This window comes from Coregonus lavaretus (genome assembly GCF_964263955.1).
Source record: "Coregonus lavaretus genome assembly, chromosome: 14".
Taxonomy (NCBI): domain Eukaryota; kingdom Metazoa; phylum Chordata; class Actinopteri; order Salmoniformes; family Salmonidae; genus Coregonus; species Coregonus lavaretus.
The window spans coordinates 25,330,943-25,350,430 of NC_140001.1; the positions used below are offsets into that span (position 1 = coordinate 25,330,943).

Sequence of the window (19,488 nt, forward strand, 5' to 3'; positions counted from 1 at the left end):
GGATGGGTTATCTTGGCAAAGGAGAAATGCTCAGGAACAGGGATGTAAACAAATGTGTGCACAAAAGTGGAGAGGAATAAGCTTTTTGTGTGTATGGGACATTTCTGGGATCTTTTATTTCAGCTTATGAAACATGGGACCAACATTTTACATGTTCCTTTTATATGTTTGTTCAGTGGAACAAGAAATGTCTCTAAGGATTTGGTGTAGACATTATTTGCTGGTTTGGGATATTGTTTCAGCCTCTTCTGGTTTAGAATGATTACTTTTTTAAGGGCACATGGATGATGAGCAACATATCCTCTGACTTATTCTGTACCTTTTCATTCAGCCAACATAGTTCAGCAACAAGGCCTTGCAGTAAGAGTAGAATAACAAAGACAGTTCTCAGAGATCATATGGCTGCCCTGTGGATTTGATGCTCGTATGTGAGGGTTCAAATGTTACGTTTATGGTGAATGAGGTTTGGTTTTAAAGAATACTGTGTTTATCTAGCTCTCAGTGAGAAGAGTGGAAGTTGTGCTCGGAAGAGAGGAGAATACGCTAACATATTTCCATCTGTCACCCAAAGACATGTAATTACAACTGGATGTTGTCATCTGTCATATTTCTGACTAATGCAAATTGCACAGTGTAAAAGCATGGTCTATATTAAGTATAACAATTGTACATTTTTATTTCACATTACTGTTAAATATAAAACCACTGTCAAAAGGTCTGAAAGCAAAAACTGTCCTCATGAATCATGATTCAATAGTGCTTTGTTTGTCCCATATGATCTGAACAGAGAACTTTCAAGACTGTTTTCCGTTTTGTTTTTGTATTTGTCTTGAACTGGTATGATTTTAGAGGATACGTTAAGTGTGTAAGATATTTAAATAAGAGAGCTCCCTTCATATCTTCTCCTCATCATCCTGATAGTTCTCTGCTCAGTCTTGGACTCAAGCCAACCTTAACAGACATGTTTGGGCCAAATTCGGATGCAAGGTTGGGTGATTAGGAACAATATGCGATGAGAACTCCACAAAGGTAACAAAATGTAAATGTGACCTCAGTTAGCTTCCAGCTCAAGGCGGCCCTGTGCTGATGTCTGTGTTTACTCATTCATTTACTCCCTGTAAAGCTGCCTTTGTGCAAGGTCATAAAAGACTGAAAGTAAACATTCCACACAAAACCTCCATGACCACTTTTGTACCAGGATAAATGACTGGCAGCTCATCTCATCTTAATAACCAAAAAATTCAAAAAATTTAAAATTATCATAGATTGCTATCCTAAACGTTTATTTTGAGGATGGTACCAGACATGTGGTCCATACTAGAGTAGGTTAACCTTCGGTAGATGGCACTGAAATGTTTTTGGGAAATGTTTCTTTGTTGTCTCCTGTGTTTGCTTTTCATTATATCTTCTTGTTTGCATGTGCACGAAAACGTTCTAACCATGTTTAGAGCCACCTTAAGGTTCTAAAGGTGGTGCTCAATTATTTTATTATGCATGAAAATAATGATTACAATAAAAACATTAAACATAAGTAAAATGGGACAAACTGCGGGACTACAAATTTGGACATTTTGGAAAACACACTGGGATTCTTTACACAAAAAAAGAAAACAAAAGGTCTTGTTGAAAATGTTGTGGATTGTCTTACTTCATGTTTTTCTATTACCTTATAATAAGGTCCTAATATAAATTCTGAATATTGTAATGAAATGTATTATCCTTTTGTGGTGGGGAGATGTACTCCCATCATTGTTAACTTGGCACTTCAGTTTGTTGTAATGCAATTGTTTTTGTTATTTCTATGTCTAGTACTTGAATAAAGAAAATGAAACTGTGTGTGTGTACCATTTGCACTATTATATATATATATATTTATACCATGGCATTGTTGAATACTGCATTCTAGAGCGTGCATTATTTCCCCTCATAAACTGGGTGGTTCGAGCCCTGAATGCTGATTGGTACACCACTGGTATGACAAAACATGTATTTTTACTGCTCTAATTACGTTGGTAACCAGTTTATAACAGCAATCATTCAAGGTGTGGGTCTAATCCTGAATGCTGATTGGTTAAAACTGCATTCCAGCCGGTGTCTATTCCACAAGTTACCACCATCTAAATCTATGACTTTAAAATGCCTATTTACTCTGTTCCATCTGACTGAGCAATCCACTGTCTCATCAGCCCAGCCAGGCAATTTATGAACTTCATCTCCACTATAAAAAACATCTAGACATTATCTTACATTTCTTTTAGACTAACATTTAGTTTTCAACAGCGGAGATTTGTATAAACCTAGTGGTCTGTCTCTCCGACATTTGCAACATTGTTTCAATATTCAAATTCGATCTCCAACTGTCACATAGTAATGAACATGTCGGGAGTTGGGACGAGACAGACAGGCAGGCAGGCAGCGTTTCTCAGCCAGTCCAAATCATGAATCAGCTGGCATCATTTTTATGGATATATACAAAGAAATGTAAATTGAAGAAAGGTCAAACAAAACAAAGTGCAGCTAGTTTGCAGTCTTTCCAGCTTCAGTTTGAAGTGATTGTGTTAGCTGTGTTGTTGACTAGCTCCTCTGAACAACAGTGTCCTGACAAGTGAGCACATGTTCTATGCCAGGCGAAATCACTCATTGTTATGGATGTATCCAAATAAATGTCACTAGAAAACAGCTTAAACAAATGCAAATGCAGCTACTGTTGTTAATCTGGCTGCACTGTTTGTCGTGACTGTAAGTTAGCAGTAGTTGGCTAGCTAGCAAGCAAGGGATAAGAACGTTGCCAGCCAGTATGGCAATGGAACATTTAGAACGAATGACTGGGTCGCGTCTATAGATACAGAACAAAAAGACTGAACTACTGGTCGCGTCTCTGGCAACCGAACCGATAGAACAAACGACCAGCCACTTTGGGTAGCAACCCTAGATTTGTGTCGGGTCTATATCTTGTGGAAGGATGAAATAGTATGAATAAATTCAACAAAATAACATTCTTAATGAAAATATGTCAATTATTATTTGAATATGTTGGTAACCCGTTGTATAAAAGTGATAATGCCCTTGAAGCTGGTGTTTGGAGGATATATTGGCACGGTTTGCCTAACAACACCGGCTTCTCTGGCATTATCACTTAATTAAACCCTGGAGCCTGGCGCACGGTTCACCACGACTGGAGAGTTGTCATCACAGTTCCATGATTAGTGAGAATTATTAGGGTAGATTTATAGGACTACTGTTCAAACCCTATTGTACACTTTTCTCACCTTCCAATATTTCATGTATTGAACAATTGAATATGGCAACTTTCAGGATGAATCAAACAACTGCATTTTTTATTCACCATTATATTTAATGCGTAAAGGCTCTCTAAACCAGTTTTTTTTTAATTTTGCATAAATACTTTCCTAACCCTAAATAATATACAAGATCAGAGTATTTTTAAATCTACTAATTGGTGCTGAAAAGGAGACGAATATGTGTGTATTTACATGCTTTCTGTAATTGATCCCTAATATTCTGAACCGTTCTCTCCATAAATTCTAGCGAGTCTGTAGAGAAAATTCAAATTAAAAGGTACACCAAATTTACAGGGATGGCTTTAGATAAATGTACTGAAAACCCTATTGAATGAAAATTCCACAGGAAAATCTGTTGACCAGCAAATGGGAGGGTTTTCAGCGGTTTAATTAAATGTATTCAGCGGGCACAAGGGAACCACGCATGCAAATCCCATTATGCACCTGCACAAGGTAAGTCTGAATACCAACTACTGAGAAGTGCGTTGCAAAGGCATACGTAGGAAAGGCGTACCCTTAGCCGTGGTATATTGGCCATATACCTCAAACCCCAGAGGTGCCTTATTAAGTGATAAGCCCCTCAAAGCCGGTGTTTGGAGGATATATTGGCACGGTTGTGCCAATATATCCTCCAAACATTCTTCTCTGGCACTAACACTTAATAAGGCACCTCTGGGGTTTGTGGTATATGGGCAATATACCACGGCTAAGGGCTGTATCCAGGCACTCCGCGTTGTGTCGTGTTAAGAACAGCCTTTAGCCATGGTATATTGGCCATATATCACACCCCCTCGGGCCTTATTGCTTAAATAATGAACTGTATATGAACTCTACCCACATGTACATATTACCTCAACTACCTCAACTAGCCGGTGCCCCCGCACATTGACTCTGCAACGGTACCCCCCTGTATATATAGCCTCCCTACTGTCACTTTATTTTACTGTATATATAGTCTCCCTACTGTCACTTTATTTTACTTCTGCTCTTTTTTTCTCAACACTTTTTTTGTTGTTGTTTTATTCTTACTTTTTTTGTTTAAAATAAATGCACTGTTGGTTAAGGGCTGTAAGTAAGCATTTCACTGTAATGTCTGCACCTGTTGTATTCGGCGCATGTGACCAATACAATTTGATTTGATTTGATTTGATTTATATATGCATAATGTTCTATGTTTGAGCTGCTTTTGAAAGCAAAAGTCGAACTGAAAACATTATTGGCATTGTTGAATTCGATTTTCATAATGGTTTGGTTAGCTAAACTAGCAAGTTATTAGTTTGGTTACCATGGCAACTACTGTAGCTATCTAGTAACTTGGTAGCTACTTCAGTGGATGTTGAACCATTTTTTACTGACATTTCTAGTGGGAAATGTGTTAAATTATAGCCATGGTATAAAAGGGATAATCATCTCGGGACTCTATGTGTTCTCCGAAGCCTGCATGAACAAGGAGAGGAGGCAGCTTCGGAGGAAGTCATGACAGTACCCCCTCCCCCATGACGCGCAGCTCTAGCAGCGCGCCGACACCGGCCTCGGGGATGGCCAGGAGGATGCGGAGCAGGGCGAGCCGGATGGCGACGGTGGAAATCCCACAACAGGAAGGGATTGAGGATATCCCTCACCGGGACCCAGCACCATTCCTCCGGACTGTACCCCTCCCAATCCACACGGTACTGAAGGCCCCCCACCCGAAGCCCCGAATCCAGGATGGAAAGGACGGAGTACGCCGGGGCCCCCTCGATGTCCAGAGGGGGCGGAGGGACCTCCCACACCTCAGACTTCTGGAGCGGACCAGCCACCACCGGTCTGGGGAGAGACACATGAAACGAGGGGTTAATACGGTAATCTGGAGGGAGTAGTAACCTATAGGAAACCTTGTTTATTCTCCTCAGGACTTTGAACGGCCCCACAAACGGCGGCCTCAGCTTCCGGCAGGGCAGGCAGAGGGGCAGATTCCGGGTCGAGAGCCGACCCGATCACCCTGCACAAAGACCGGGGCCTCACTGCGGTGGAGGTCAGCATTGGCCTTCTGGCCACGCACGGCGCATTGGAGGTTGACGTGAGCAGCGTTCCATGTCTCCTCCGCCCGCCGAAACCAGTCATCCACCGCAAGAGCCTCGGTCTGGCTCTGATGCCACGGTGCCAGAACCGGCTGATAACCTAAAACACATTGAAATGGCGTTAGGTTAGTGGAGGAGTGGCGGAGAGAGTTCTGGGCATATTCGGCCCATGGCAAGAATACCGACCACTCCCCCCGCCGGTCCTGGCAGTAGGACCACAGGAACCTACCCACATCCTGATTCACCCGTTCCACCTGCCCATTAGACTCGGGTGAAAACCAGATGTCAGGCTGACCGAGACCCCCAGACGTTCCATGAACGCCTTCCAGACCCTGGATGTGAACTGGAGACCCCGGTCAGACACTATGTCCTCTGTAGTGCCGGAAGAAGTGTGTAAACAGGGCCTCCACAGTCTGCAGGGCCGTGGGGAGACCGGGCAGAGGAAGGAGGCAGCAGGCTTTGGAAATGCGGTCCACAATGACCAGGATGGTGGTGTTACCTTGAGAGAGGGGAAGATCAGTAAGGAAGTCAATACACAAGTGGGACCATGGCCGTTGTGGAACTGGTAAGGTCTGTAACTTACCCGCTGGGAGGTGCCTAGGTGCCTTACTCTGGGCGGACACCGAGCAGGAGGAGACATACACCCTCACGTCCTTAGCCAAGGTAGGCCACCAGTACTTACCGGTCAGGCAGCGCACTGTACGACCGATACCTGGGTGACCAGAGGAGGGAGACGTGTGCTCAAAATATCAGACGGTCACGGACAAGAAAAGGCACGTACTGCAGCCCAGCTGGACACTGAGGTGGAGATGGCTCTGTGCGTAATGCCCGCTCTATGCCGCGTCCATCGCCCATACTACCGGCGCCACAATGCGGGAAGCCAGGAGTATGGGGGTGTTGTGTATGGGCCTCTCCTCTGTGTCGTACAGCCGTGACAGTGCGTCTGCCTTCACGTTCTTCATACCCGGGATGTAAGATAGTGTAAAATCAAACCGGGTGAAGAATAGGGCCCGGATGTACTCCAGGTTACAGTGTCCGTCCAGATGAGGAAAGGGTGTTTTGCCCCCTCGAGCCAGTGCCTCCACACGGTCAGGGCTCGGACAACACCCAACAAGTCCTGATCACCAACGTCGTAGTTCTGCTCCGCCAAGCTGAGCTTCTTGGAGAAGAAGGCACAGGGGCAGAGCTTGGGTGGTGTGCCCAAGCGTTGAGATAGGACAGCGCCTATCCCTACCTCGGACGCATCCACCTCCACTATGAACGGTAGTGATGGATCGGGATGGGCCAGTACCGGGGCTGAGGTGAACAGAACCCTCAGGTTACTTAAGGCCCTGTCAGCCTCAGCAGACCAGCGGAGCTGGGACGGCCCACCCTTCAACAGAGATGTGATGGGAGCTGCGACCTTGCCAAAGCCCCGGATAAACCTCCGATAGTAGTTGGTAAAGCCAATATAGCGCTGCACCTCCTTAACTCTGGTTGGAGTCGGCCAATTACGCACGGCTGAAATGCAATCTCCCTCCATCTCCAGACACTTTTCTGCCTTGGCATAAAGGTTATGTTCCAACAGTTGGGCCAGCACTTTGCGAACCAGGGACACATGCTCGGCGCGCATAGCGGAATACACCAGAATGTCATCGATGTAGACCACTACACCGCGACCAAGCATGTCATGAAACACCTCATTCACAAAGGACTGGAAGACGGATGGAGCATTCATCAAACTGTAAGGCATCACCAGGTATTCATAATGCCCCATGGTTGTGCTGAATGCTGTCTTCCACTCGTCCCCCTCTCGGACACGCACCAGGTTGTACGCACTCCGGAGATCTAATTTTGTGAAGAAGTCCGCCCAATGCATTGACTCGATCACAGATGGAATGAGGGGTAGAGGATAACTATAACGTATTGTCCCCTTGTTCAGTGCTCGGTAATCAATGCAAGGGTGCAGACCTCCGTCTTTCTTCTTCACAAAAAATAAACTCGAGGAGGTGGGCGAAGTGGAGTGACGTATGAACCCCTGGCACAGGGACTCGGAGACGTATGTCTCCATAGCCTCCATTTCAGCTTGCGACAGGAGATACACATGACTCCTGGGAGGCACAGCGTCTACCCGGAGGTTTATCGTGCAATCCCCCCCCCACCCCACCCCCAACAAGGCACACAGGGAAAATAACCTGGCGATACAAAATACAAGGAGAGGGGGCAGAGGGAACACTTATACAGGTACTGATGAGGGGATATGAACCAGGTGTGTGTAATAAACATGACAAAACCAATGGAATGATGAGATGAGGAGCGGCAGTGGCTAGAAGGCCGATGACGACGAACGCCGAAGCCTGCCCAAACAAGGAGAGGAGGCAGCTTCGGAGGAAGTCGTGACACTCAAGTCTTCTTGGGTATGATGCTATAAGCTTGGCACACCTGTATTTGGGGAGTATCTCCCATTCTTCTCTGCAGATCCTCTCAAGCTCTGTCAGGTTGGATGGGGAGCGTCGCTGCACAGCTATTTTCAAGTCTCTCCAGAGATGTTCTATCGGGTTCAAGTCCTGGCTCTGGCTGGGCCACTCAAGGACATTCAGAAACTTGTCCCGAAGCCACTCCTGCATTGTCTTGGCTGTTTGCTTCGCCCCAGTCTGAGGTCCTAAGCGCTCTGGAGCAGGTTTTCATCAAGGATCTCTCTGTACTTTGCTCTGTTCATCTTTCCCTCGATCCTGACTTGTCTCCCAGTCCCTGCCGCTGAACAACATCCCCACAGCATGATGCTGCCACCACCATGCTTCACCGTGGGGATGGTGCCAGGTTTCCTCCAGACGTGACGCTTGGCATTCAGGCCAAAGAGTTCAATCTTTGTTTCATCAGACCAGAGAATCTTGTTTCTTATGGTCTGAGAGTCCATCAGGTGCCTTTTGGCAAACTCCAAGCAGGCTGTCATGTGCCTTTTACTGAGGAGTGGCCACTCTACCATAAAGGCCTGATTGGTGGAGTGCTGCAGAGATGGTTGTCCTTCTGGAAGGTTCTCCCATCTCCACAGAGGAACTCTGGAGCTCTGTCAGAGTGACCATCAGCTTCTTGGTCACCTCCCTGATTAAGGACCTTCTCCCCCGATTGCTCAGTTTGGCCGGGCAGTGGTTCCAAACTTCTTCCATTTAAGAATGATGGAGGCCACTGTGTTCTTGGGGACCTTCAATGCTGCAGAAATGTTTTGGTACCCTTCCCCAGATCTGTGCCTCGACACAATCCTGTCTCGGAGCTCTACGGTCAATTCCTTCGACATCATGGGTTGGTTTTTGCTCTGACATGCACTGTCAACTGTGGGACCTTATATAGACAGGTATGTGCCTTTCCAAATCATGTACAATCAATTGAATTTACCACAGGTGGACTCCAATCAATTTGTAGAAACATCTCAAGGATGATCAATGGAAACAGGATGCACCTGAGCTCAATGTCGAGTCTCATAACAAAGGGTCTGAATATTTATGTAAATAAGGTATTTCAGTTTTTTATTTTTTTTATAAATTTGCAAAAATTAATAAAAACCTGTTTTCCCTTTGTCATTATGGGGTATTGTGTGTAGATTGCTGAGGATTTTTATTTATTTAATCAATTTTAGAATAAGGCTGTAACGTAACAAAATGTGGAAAAAGTCAAGGCGTCTGAATACTTTCCGAAGGCACTGTATATAAGTATGTAAGGGATAATCAACGAGGGGTCCAAAAGGCTTCTTAACATCTTCTACCCCCAAGCCATAAGACTCCCGAACAGCTAATCATGGCTACCCGGACTATTTGATTTGTTAGAGGAATAGTCCTCAAACATTATGTTACATGCGTATCAACAGGTGTATTATGTGATGAAAGACCATTATGTTAGACACACAGCATTTAAAGAACTTTGGAAAATGTGATTTGCCTGCACACTTACTGGCATGGCATCATACTCCATCCATATTATATCCATGCTTCCACCTCTGGGCTGAAATCAAGATAGATCAGCATGAAATCCTGAAGGTCCAGGATCCCTTTTATTTCTGATCTTTCCTTGATTTGAGCTTACCTGTCAGCAACATAATTTTCTAAGCTATAATATAACATTTCAAACATTTCAAAATGACATTGCTGAACAGACAAGCCCACATAAATATGGCTCTCTACTTCATCTCCTGTAACTCAGTTGGTAGAGCATGGCGCTTGCAACCCCAGGGTTGTGGGTTCGATTCCCACGGGGGAGCAGTATGAAAAATGTATGCACTCACTAACTGTAAGTCGCTCTGGATAAAGGCGTCTGCTAAAATGACTAAAATGTAAAATCTCCCTCTCAGGCCGTTCTGCTCTCCGTAGTTTAAACCCCCCCAACTACTAATGTAGCCACTTCCTGGTTACTTTATCTAGCTAACTAGTATTTTCTGTGAAAGGGGATGAGGTTTTTTGAAGAGAGAAAAGCTGCCCATTGAAACTGGATCAGAAAGTCAGACAAAATGAGCTGGTATGTATTTTGATAAGACAGCTATACGAATTAACGTTAATCATCTTCAACAAGCTAACGTTAACGCTTTGACTCGACTAGTGAAGTTGTGGGGTTAGCTAGCCATCATTGGCTTAGCTTTCAGTAAGTTAACGTTATCTAAAACTGGCCAAGCTGTTTAGAAATATATTATACACATGATGTAATGTGTTGACAATTATAGCGAACAGTATGGTTTAATTTGCCTTGCAAACTCGTCAACTAACTTTAAAACGCTAGCATGATGAGCGTAGCTTGCGAGCTGTTATTTACATTAGCTAGCTAGCACCCTAGCATAGTGACCAGAAACAACAACTTATGTTGGCTTACTAGTTAACTTGTTAAAGTAGCAGCGCTAGTTAACTAACCATCAACCAATTGTTTAGCAAAGATAGCTAGTACTAACCTGGCACTAACCTAAAGATTTAACTCCAATGTTACATTGTAGTGTAGTTAAATTCTTAGTTAGCTAGCCAGGTTGCCAACTTTAGCTAAGTACCTGCTTAGGTAGGAGCTAACCCGTTCATAGAAGCTGGGGGAGTTTTGTTAAGAGTCACGACGCTCGTTTTGGTAGGTTAAATTACAATCCTGGGAGGTTAAATTACTACATACCTTTTATAGGGTTAGGCTTTGTGTTCCCACATGGCCATATCGCCACGTTACTGTGCTTGTTTACAGAAGACATAGCTATCTAGCATGCGCCGAATACCTGTTTGTAAGCATAACTGGGTAGGAAGTGTAGTTCGTCAACTGGGGACACACACAGTTAATGGATCTGTGCAAAAATGCTAGTTACAATAAGTGTATCTTTCTTATTAGAAAGATTATTTCTTGCAGGTATAAAAGATAAGGGGCATATCAGCATATGCTTGGAAAACCGTTTCGCAAGAGATTATTATTTACATTTCTAAACGTTAATACACAGCGTTGGAATTGTAGTTCACACGGAGCCAACCGTGGGCTACGCTAACCGCTGAAAACTCTACAGATAAGAAGGGTTTTTGAGAGCTAGGTAGGTGCTTGCTTGACAGCCAGCATTTCACAGTAGCCTGAACATGGATACGCTTGCAGGCTATACAGAACAATCACTTTTCCATACACATTAGCTCCATACACATTAGCTAGCCCCCATCCCTTCAGACCTTTTGGTGGTATATGTAGAGGACAATGTAGGGGACTTATTGGGTGGAGATCTTGGGTAGTTTCTTTTAAGTGTGCTTCTGTGACTGAAACTAATTTGCATGGAAGAAGCAACACCGCATCACACAGCAGATAGCTGGCAGGCGACGCTTCCATCAGCACTTACAGCTAGAGCTCTGCTACCTGGCCCGAGCCCGACGGGCCCGACACTATACATCGGGTTAGGGCCTGTTTTTCGGGTGTCACTAAATTGATCACAAACATTTTGAAGCTGAGCCATTTGCTCATGCTCAATTTTCCCATTGACTGTGTTGGTGGTGCTCATAAAATGTGTCATAACTAGAGATATTAGATACACCTACAGTGCTTTCAGAAAGGATTCACACCCCTTGACTTTTTCCACATTTTGTTGTTACAAAGTGGGATTAAAATGAATGTAATTGTAAAACAAAATTGTCAACGATCTACACAAAATACTCTAATGTCAAAGTGGATTAAAAAATCTAACACTTGTAAAAATACAAATAAAAGTAATATCTTGATTAGATAAGTATTCAATACATGTTAGAATCACCTGTGGCGGCGATTACAGCTGTGAGTCTTTCTGGGTAAGTCTCGAAGAGCTTTCCACACCTGGCTTGTGCAACATTTGCCCATTATTATTTTCATAATTCTTCAATCTATATCAAATTGGTTGTTGATCATTGCTAGACAACCATTTTCAGGTCTTGCCTTAGATTTTCAAGCAGCCTACAGTCATATATTACTAAGATCATAACATGGTGTCAGAAGTGCTTCAACCTCGTCAAATATACGATCAGAACATTGTCATTTGTCGACAGGACGGATTATTTCACAGAAAATAATAATGTTCCGGAGTTTAGAGTGACAACTTCTCTCGCGTCTCGTCTTTGAGCAGCCCAAGGCGGAGCCATTGCTATGGATACTCACACAGGCAGACTATTAACCTAACGTAGCAGGTGTAAAATAAACACCTGAGCAGCGTCTCTTTCTTTCCTGTCCTGACGAGAGAGAAAAAAACTGTTGGGAAGTTCTCTTCTGCACTGTTCAAACTCTACGCACAGCTCTACGCACAGCCAAGCACAAGGTCAAGTGTGGGGTGCCTTTAAATTTGGCAGAAGCAGTCGGACCTGGGTAGGGTAGGGCTTGATGGTTGCTGGCATGGGTAGGGCTCAGGGTTTAAATTCATGCCTGTGCAGGGCTCTACGCACAGCCATGCACAAGGTCAAAAGTGGGGTGCCTGTCCAGTGAAAGAGCCCTTTATCGACTCTGCTGGCCGACGCATTCCAGTCAGGCCCTGACTCTTGCTTCTATGACGCGAGAGATTTGACTCTGGGGTCATCATCAGAACAATTGCACTCCTAATGTCCTCAACCATCCCTCTGTACTCCAGGCAATAGCCCCAGTTGGAGTGATATGATATCCCCTTGCCAATGGCGCACACATTTATAGTTCCAACGTAGTCATTGGTTCTTCCTGTAGCAGCATAATTTATGTATTCTTATAATGCAGAACTAATTGCTGCGCTGGTAAATAAGACTGTTGTTTCTCTGGACATGCATACGTCTAGACTAGAGTAGAGTGACGTCCGTAAGGAAACAGCTTAGTCCTAAAGGTTTGGTAAAGGGGGAGAGCAGGGGTGTTCAACTGTGGGTTTTAACATGAGCCACTATGTTTTAGGGAATGTAAAGCTGGGCACAGCAGTTCGCTGACAGCTCAAGCAATAGGCCTAGCCTACATTAGGCCTACACCACCAGCCATATTGTTGTGTGGACCACAGTAGAACTCAGGGCAAATTAGGGCTTCTGCCTTGCTCTCATTAGCTTCATTTTTACAAGAAAAAAAGGTAGGCTATTGTGTATGGACATTTAGGCTAGGCTAACAAACAAGTGTCAAAAATGAAGGCCTAAACCTTGGCAAGGGCCTATATATTGGCCCTTGCCTGCTCTGATTTAATGAAGTAAACGTATGCCAGGTGATTCCATGCCAGCGTAGTCCGAAAATATTTTGGGTATCTCAGATTGTTCTCACATACAAACTTAATTGGGAGAAAGGATAATATATAATATAATATAATATGCCATTTAGCAGACACTTTTATCCAAAGCGACTTACAGTCATGTGTGCATACATTTTTACGTATGGGTGGTCCCGGGGATCGAACCCACTACCCTGGCGTTACAAGCACCATGCTCTACCAATTGAGCTACAGAGGACCACATCACAGGATGTTTGACATGCTTTTTACATTTGAATCACAAACAATGTTTTTGAAAATCATGGCCCTTTTTATACCTATACGCCTCCAGTAAGACCCTATGATATTTGAACCGTACATGTGAATCGTACAGACATCTTGGTGTCATTATACTCCTTATAGTGTACTGTAAAATATGGAGTATGCCTTGATTCTGAAAAAAAAATGTATTTAACATTAAACATATTAATATCTTAAAAGCACCCTTTTTGATTTTGTTCATTTGAAGACATAGGCTATTGTTTGGAATAATATACTCTACAAGTACATACATTTTCCAGAATGGGCTCGCTGTTAATTACGGTGACTTCAGAAAGTATTCACACCCTTTGACTTGTTGCACATTTTGTTGAGTTACAGAATGAATTTAAAATTAATTACATTTTTATTTTTTGTCACTGGCCTACACACAATACCCTATAATGTCAAAGTGGAATTATGTTTTTAGAAATTAGTGCAAATGTTGCTAAAAAGTAAAAGCTGAAATGTCTTGTGTCAAGTATTCAACCCTGTTGTTATGGCAAGCCTAAATAAGTTCAGGAGTAAAAATTTGCTTAACAAGTCACATAAGTTGCATGGGCTCACTCGGTGTGCAATAATAGTGTTTGAATGACTACCTCATCTCTGTACCCCACACATACAATTATCTGTAAGGTCCCATAGTTGAGCAGTGAATTTCAAACACAGATTCAACCACAAATACCAAGAAGGTTTTCCAATGCCTCGCAAAGAAGGGCACCTATAGGTAGATGGGTAAAAATAGAAAAAGCAGACATGGAATATCCCTTTGAGTATGGCAAAGTTATTAATTACACTTTTGATGGTGCATCAATATGGCCAGTCACTACAAAGATACAGGCATCCTTCCTAACTCAGTTGCCAGAGAGGAAGGAAACCTCTCAGGAATTTCACCATGAGGGCAATGTTGACTTTAAAACAGTTACGAGTTTAATGGCTGTGATAGGAGAAAACTGAGGATGGATCAACAACATTGTAATTAACCTAATTGACAGAGTGAAAAGAAGGAAGCCTGTACAGCATACAAATATTCCAAAACATGCATCCTGTTTACAACAAGGCACTAAAGTCCTGCAGGCTCTAGAATTTTCTTATCTTGAGTAATGTCCCGTTATATGGTCAAGTGCTGCAAAGAAGGACCTAGTTAAGCTGCAGCTGGCCCAGAACAGAGCGGCACACTTTGCTCCTGATTGTAATCAGAGGGCTAATATCAATACTATGCATGCTAGTCTCTCTTGGCTAAGAGTTGAGAAAAGACTGACTGCATCACTTCTTGTTTTTATAAGAAACATTAATGTGTTGGAAATTCAAAATGGTTTGCATAGTCAACTTACTCACAGCACTGACAAACACACTTACCCCACCAGTCCCCAGGTCCAGAACAAATTCAAGGAAATGTACAGTATTTTACAGAGCCATGATTTGAATGGAACTCCTTCCATCTCATATAGGCTAGCGCAAGTGAACAGCAAACCTGGTTTAAAAAACAAAAGAAATAAAGCAACACCTCTCCCCCCCATGTGACCTATTGTTGTGTGTATGTACTGACGTATGTGTACCTGATAGATGCACACACGTGCACACTACATGTTAATTGTAAAGTCTTGTCTGTAATGTATTTTTTTGTTAGTACCACGCTCCATATTTTCAAGCATAGTGGTGGCTGCATCATGTTGTGTATGCTTGTAATCGTTAAGGACTGGGGAGTTTTTCAGGATAAAAAAAAGAAACAGAATGGAGCTAAGCACAGGAACACCTGGTTCAGTCTGCTTTCCACCAGACACTTGGAGATGAATTCACCTTTCAGCAGGACAAAAACCTAAAACACAAGGCCAAAGCTACACTGGAGTTGTTTCCAAGTTACAGTTTTGACTTAAATCTGCTTGAAAATCTAAGGCAAGTCCTGAAAATGGTTGTCTAGCAATGATCAACAACCAATTTGACAGATTGAAGAATTTTGAAAAAGAAGAATGGGCAAATGTTGCACAAGCCAGGTGTGGAAAGCTCTTAGAGACTTACCCAGAAAGACTCACAGCTGTAATCGCTGCCACAGGTGATTCTAACATGAATTGAATACTTATCTAATCAAGATATATTAGTTTTATTTGTATTTTTACAAATGTTAGATTTTTTTGTCCACTTTGACAGAGTATTTTGTGTAGATCGTTTACAAAAATTGTACAAGTAATTGAATCCCAGTGGAAAAAGTCAAGGGGTGTGAATACTTTCTGAAAGCACTGTAGGTATATCTAATATCTCTAGGTATGACATTTTTATGAGCACCACCAACACGGTGAATGGGAAAATTGATTCAAACGGAACTCCCTCTGCTGGTGATTTGCTGAATGTGCAACCCTAAAGGAGGGCTGTGATCGGTTAATTACCTATCATGTCAATTTCTATGTATAAAATGGGTCATATCATAAAAGTATGTGATGTTTGAAGAGTATATAGTAACAAACAATACAGTGGGGAGAACAAGTATTTGATACACTGCCGATTTTGCAGGTTTTCCTACTTACAAAGCATATAGAGGTCTGTAATTTTTATCATAGGTACACTTCAACTGTGAGAGATGGAATCTAAAACAAAAATCCAGAAAATCACATTGTATGATTTTTAAGTAATTAATTTGCATTTTATTGCATGACATAAGTATTTGATCACCTACCAACCAGGAAGAATTCCGGCTCTCAATTATTAGAAAATGGAAGAAGTTCAAGATGACGGTCAATCACCCTCGGTCTGGGGCTCCATGCAAGATCTCACCTCATGGGGCATCAATGATCATGAGGAAGGTGAGGGATCAGCCCAGAACTACACGGCAGGACCTGGTCAATGACCTGAAGAGTGCTGGGACCACAGTCTCAAAGAAAACCATTAGTAACACATAGATTAAAATAGCCGTCATAGATTAAAATCCTGCAGTGCTCGCAAGGTCCCCCTGCTCAAGCCAGCGCATGTCCAGGCCCGTCTGAAGTTTGCCAATGACCATCTGGATGATCCAGAGGAGGAATGGGAGAAGGTCATGTGGTCTGATGAGACAAAAATAGAGCTTTTTGGTCTAAACTCCACTCGCCGTGTTTGGAGGAAGAAGAAGGATGAGTACAACCCCAAGAACACCATCCCAACAGCGAAGCATGGAGGTGGAAACATCATTCTTTGGGGATGCTTTTCTGCAAAGGGGACAGGACGACGGCACCGTATTGAGGGGAGGATGTATGGGGCCATGTATCGCGAGATCTTGGCCAACAATCTCCTTTCCTCAGTAAGAGCATTGAAGATGGGTCGTGGCTGAGTCTTCCAGCATGACAACGACCCGAAACACACAGCCAGGGCAACTAAGGAGTGGCTCCCTAAGAAGCATCTCAAGGTCCTGGAGTGGCCTAGCCAGTCTCCAGACCTGAACCCAATAGAAAATCTTTGGAGGGAGCTGAAAGTCCGTATTGCCCAGCGACAGCCCCGAAACCTGAAGGATCTGGAGAAGGTCTGTATGGAGGAGTGGGCCAAAATCCCTGCTGCAGTGTGTGCAAACCTGGTCAAGACCTACAGGAAACGTATGTAAGTAGGAAAACCTGCAAAATCGTCAGTGTATCAAATACTTGTTCTCCCCACTGTATGTTTAAAACTAAGCAAAATCAGAAAGGGTACTTGTGAGATATACATATTCTTAATGTTGAATAAATAAATGTGAAAGTGTGTATTTCAGAATGTAGACATAGGCTAGTCCATATTTGAGAACACTATAAGGAGTATAATGACACCAAGATGTTGTATGTATCGTGTACCACAGATCCTACAGGAGGAATGTACAGTGGGGAAAAAAAGTATTTAGTCAGCCACCAATTGTGCATGTTCTCCCACTTAAAAAGATGAGAGAGGCCTGTAATTTTCATCATAGGTACATTTCAACTATGACAGACAAAATGAGAAAAAAAATTCCATTGTAGGATTTTTAATGCATTTTTTAGCATATTATGGTGGAAAATAAGTATTTGGTCAATAACAAAAGTTTCTCAATACTTTGTTATATACCCTTTGTTGGCAATGACACAGGTCAAACGTTTTCTGTAAGTCTTCACAAGGTTTTCACACACTGTTGCTGGTATTTTGGCCCATTCCTCAATGCAGATCTCCTCTAGAGCAGTGATGTTTTGGGGCTGTCGCTGGGCAACACGGACTTTCAACTCCCTCCAAAGATTTTCTATGGGGTTGAGATCTGGAGACTGGCTAGGCCACTCCAGGACCTTGAAATGCTTCTTACGAAGCCACTCCTTCGTTGCCCGGGCGGTGTGTTTGGGATCATTGTCATGCTGAAAGACCCAGCCACGTTTCATCTTCAATGCCCTTGCTGATGGAAGGAGGTTTTCACTCAAAATCTCACGATACATGGCCCCATTCATTCTTTCCTTTACACGGATCAGTCGTCCTGGTCCCTTTGCAGAAAAACAGCCCCAAAGCATGATGTTTCCACCCCCATGCTTCACAGTAGGTATGGTGTTCTTTGGATGCAACTCAGCATTCTTTGTCCTCCAAACACGACGAGTTGAGTTTTTACCAAAAAGTTCTATTTTGGTTTCATCTGACCATATGACATTCTCCCAATCCTCTTCTGTATCATCCAAGTGCACTCTAGCAAACTTCAGACGGGCCTGGACATGTACTGGCTTAAGCAGGGGGACACGTCTGGCACTGCAGGATTTGAGTCCCTGGTGGCGTAGTGTGTTACTGATGGTAGGCTTTGTTACTTTGGTCCCAGCTCTCTGGAGGTCATTCACTAGGTCCCCCCGTGTGGTTCTGGGATTTTTGCTCACCGTTCTTGTGATCATTTTGACCCCACGGGGTGAGATCTTGCGTGGAGCCCCAGATCGAGGGAGATTATCAGTGGTCTTGTATGTCTTCCATTTCCTAATAATTGCTCCCACAGTTGATTTATTCAAACCAAGCTGCTTACCTATTGCAGATTCAGTCTTCCCAGCCTGGTGCAGGTCTACAATTTTGTTTCTGGTGTCCTTTGACAGCTCTTTGGTCTTGGCCATAGTGGAGTTTGGAGTGTGACTGTTTGAGGTTGTGGACAGGTGTCTTTTATACTGATAACAAGTTCAAACAGGTGCCATTAATACAGGTAACGAGTGGAGGACAGAGGAGCCTCTTAAAGAAGAAGTTACAGGTCTGTGAGAGCCAGAAATCTTGCTTGTTTGTAGGTGACCAAATACTTATTTTCCACCATCATTTGCAAATTAATTAATTAAAAATCCTACAATGTGATTTTCTGGATTTTTTTCCTCAATTTGTCTGTCATAGTTGATGTGTACCTATGATGAAAACTACAGGCCTCTCTCATCTTTTTAAGTGGGAGAACTTGCACAATTGGTGGCTGACTAAATACTTTTTTCCCCCACTGTATACTAGGTCTAAAATGGGCACTTTCATCATGATTTTCAAAAAAATGGTTTGTCATACAAATAAAAATCATCTCAAGCGTCCTTCCTCCCAATGAAGTTACTGTGTAAGAATTGCCAGAACAATCTAAGATAACCTAAATATTTTCAGCCTACGCTGGCATGGAATCGCCCTGCCTTAAACAACACCAACGCCACACAATATAGCCTAATATACTATAGTAATGCTTTTACTTTTAACATAATTCAGAATAGGCCCAGGCTATATCAATGATATTGTCCTATAGGCTAAGTAAGGCTCTACAGTGAGACAATTTTACTCGCATACAGTGGGGAGAACAAGTATTTGATACACTGCCGATTTTGCAGGTTTTCCTACTTACAAAGCATGTAGAGGTCTGTACATTTTATCATAGGTACACTTCAACTGTGAGAGACGGAATCAAAAAAAAAATCTAAAATCCAGAAAATCACATTGTATGATTTTTAAGTAATTAATTTGCATTTTATTGCATGACATAAGTATTTGATACATCAGAAAAGCAGAACTTAATATTTGGTACAGAAACCTTTGTTTGCAATTACAGAGATCATAAGTTTCCTGTAGGTCTTGACCAGGTTTGCACACACTGCAGCAGGGATTTTGGCCCACTCCTCCATACAGACCTTCTCCAGATCCTTCAGGTTTCGGGGCTGTCACTGGGCAATACGGACTTTCAGCTCCCTCCAAAGATGTTCTATTGGGTTCAGGTCTGGAGACTGGCTAGGCCACTCCAGGACCTTGA

The 19,488-nt window shown here is 43.0% G+C and overlaps 1 protein-coding gene across 1 annotated transcript in view; it reads left to right on the forward strand.

The window, feature by feature from the left end:
* The first annotated feature begins 9,626 nt into the window (after positions 1–9,626).
* The window catches only part of LOC311141726 (bridging integrator 3), a 51,604-nt gene continuing 41,742 nt past the window's right edge, over positions 9,627–19,488 (forward strand). Inside the window, exon 1 of the mRNA XM_084177159.1 lies at positions 9,627–9,847. Coding sequence (XP_084033285.1) covers positions 9,840–9,847 — 8 coding nt within the window. The 5' untranslated portion in view covers positions 9,627–9,839. The remainder of the gene's footprint in view (positions 9,848–19,488) is intronic.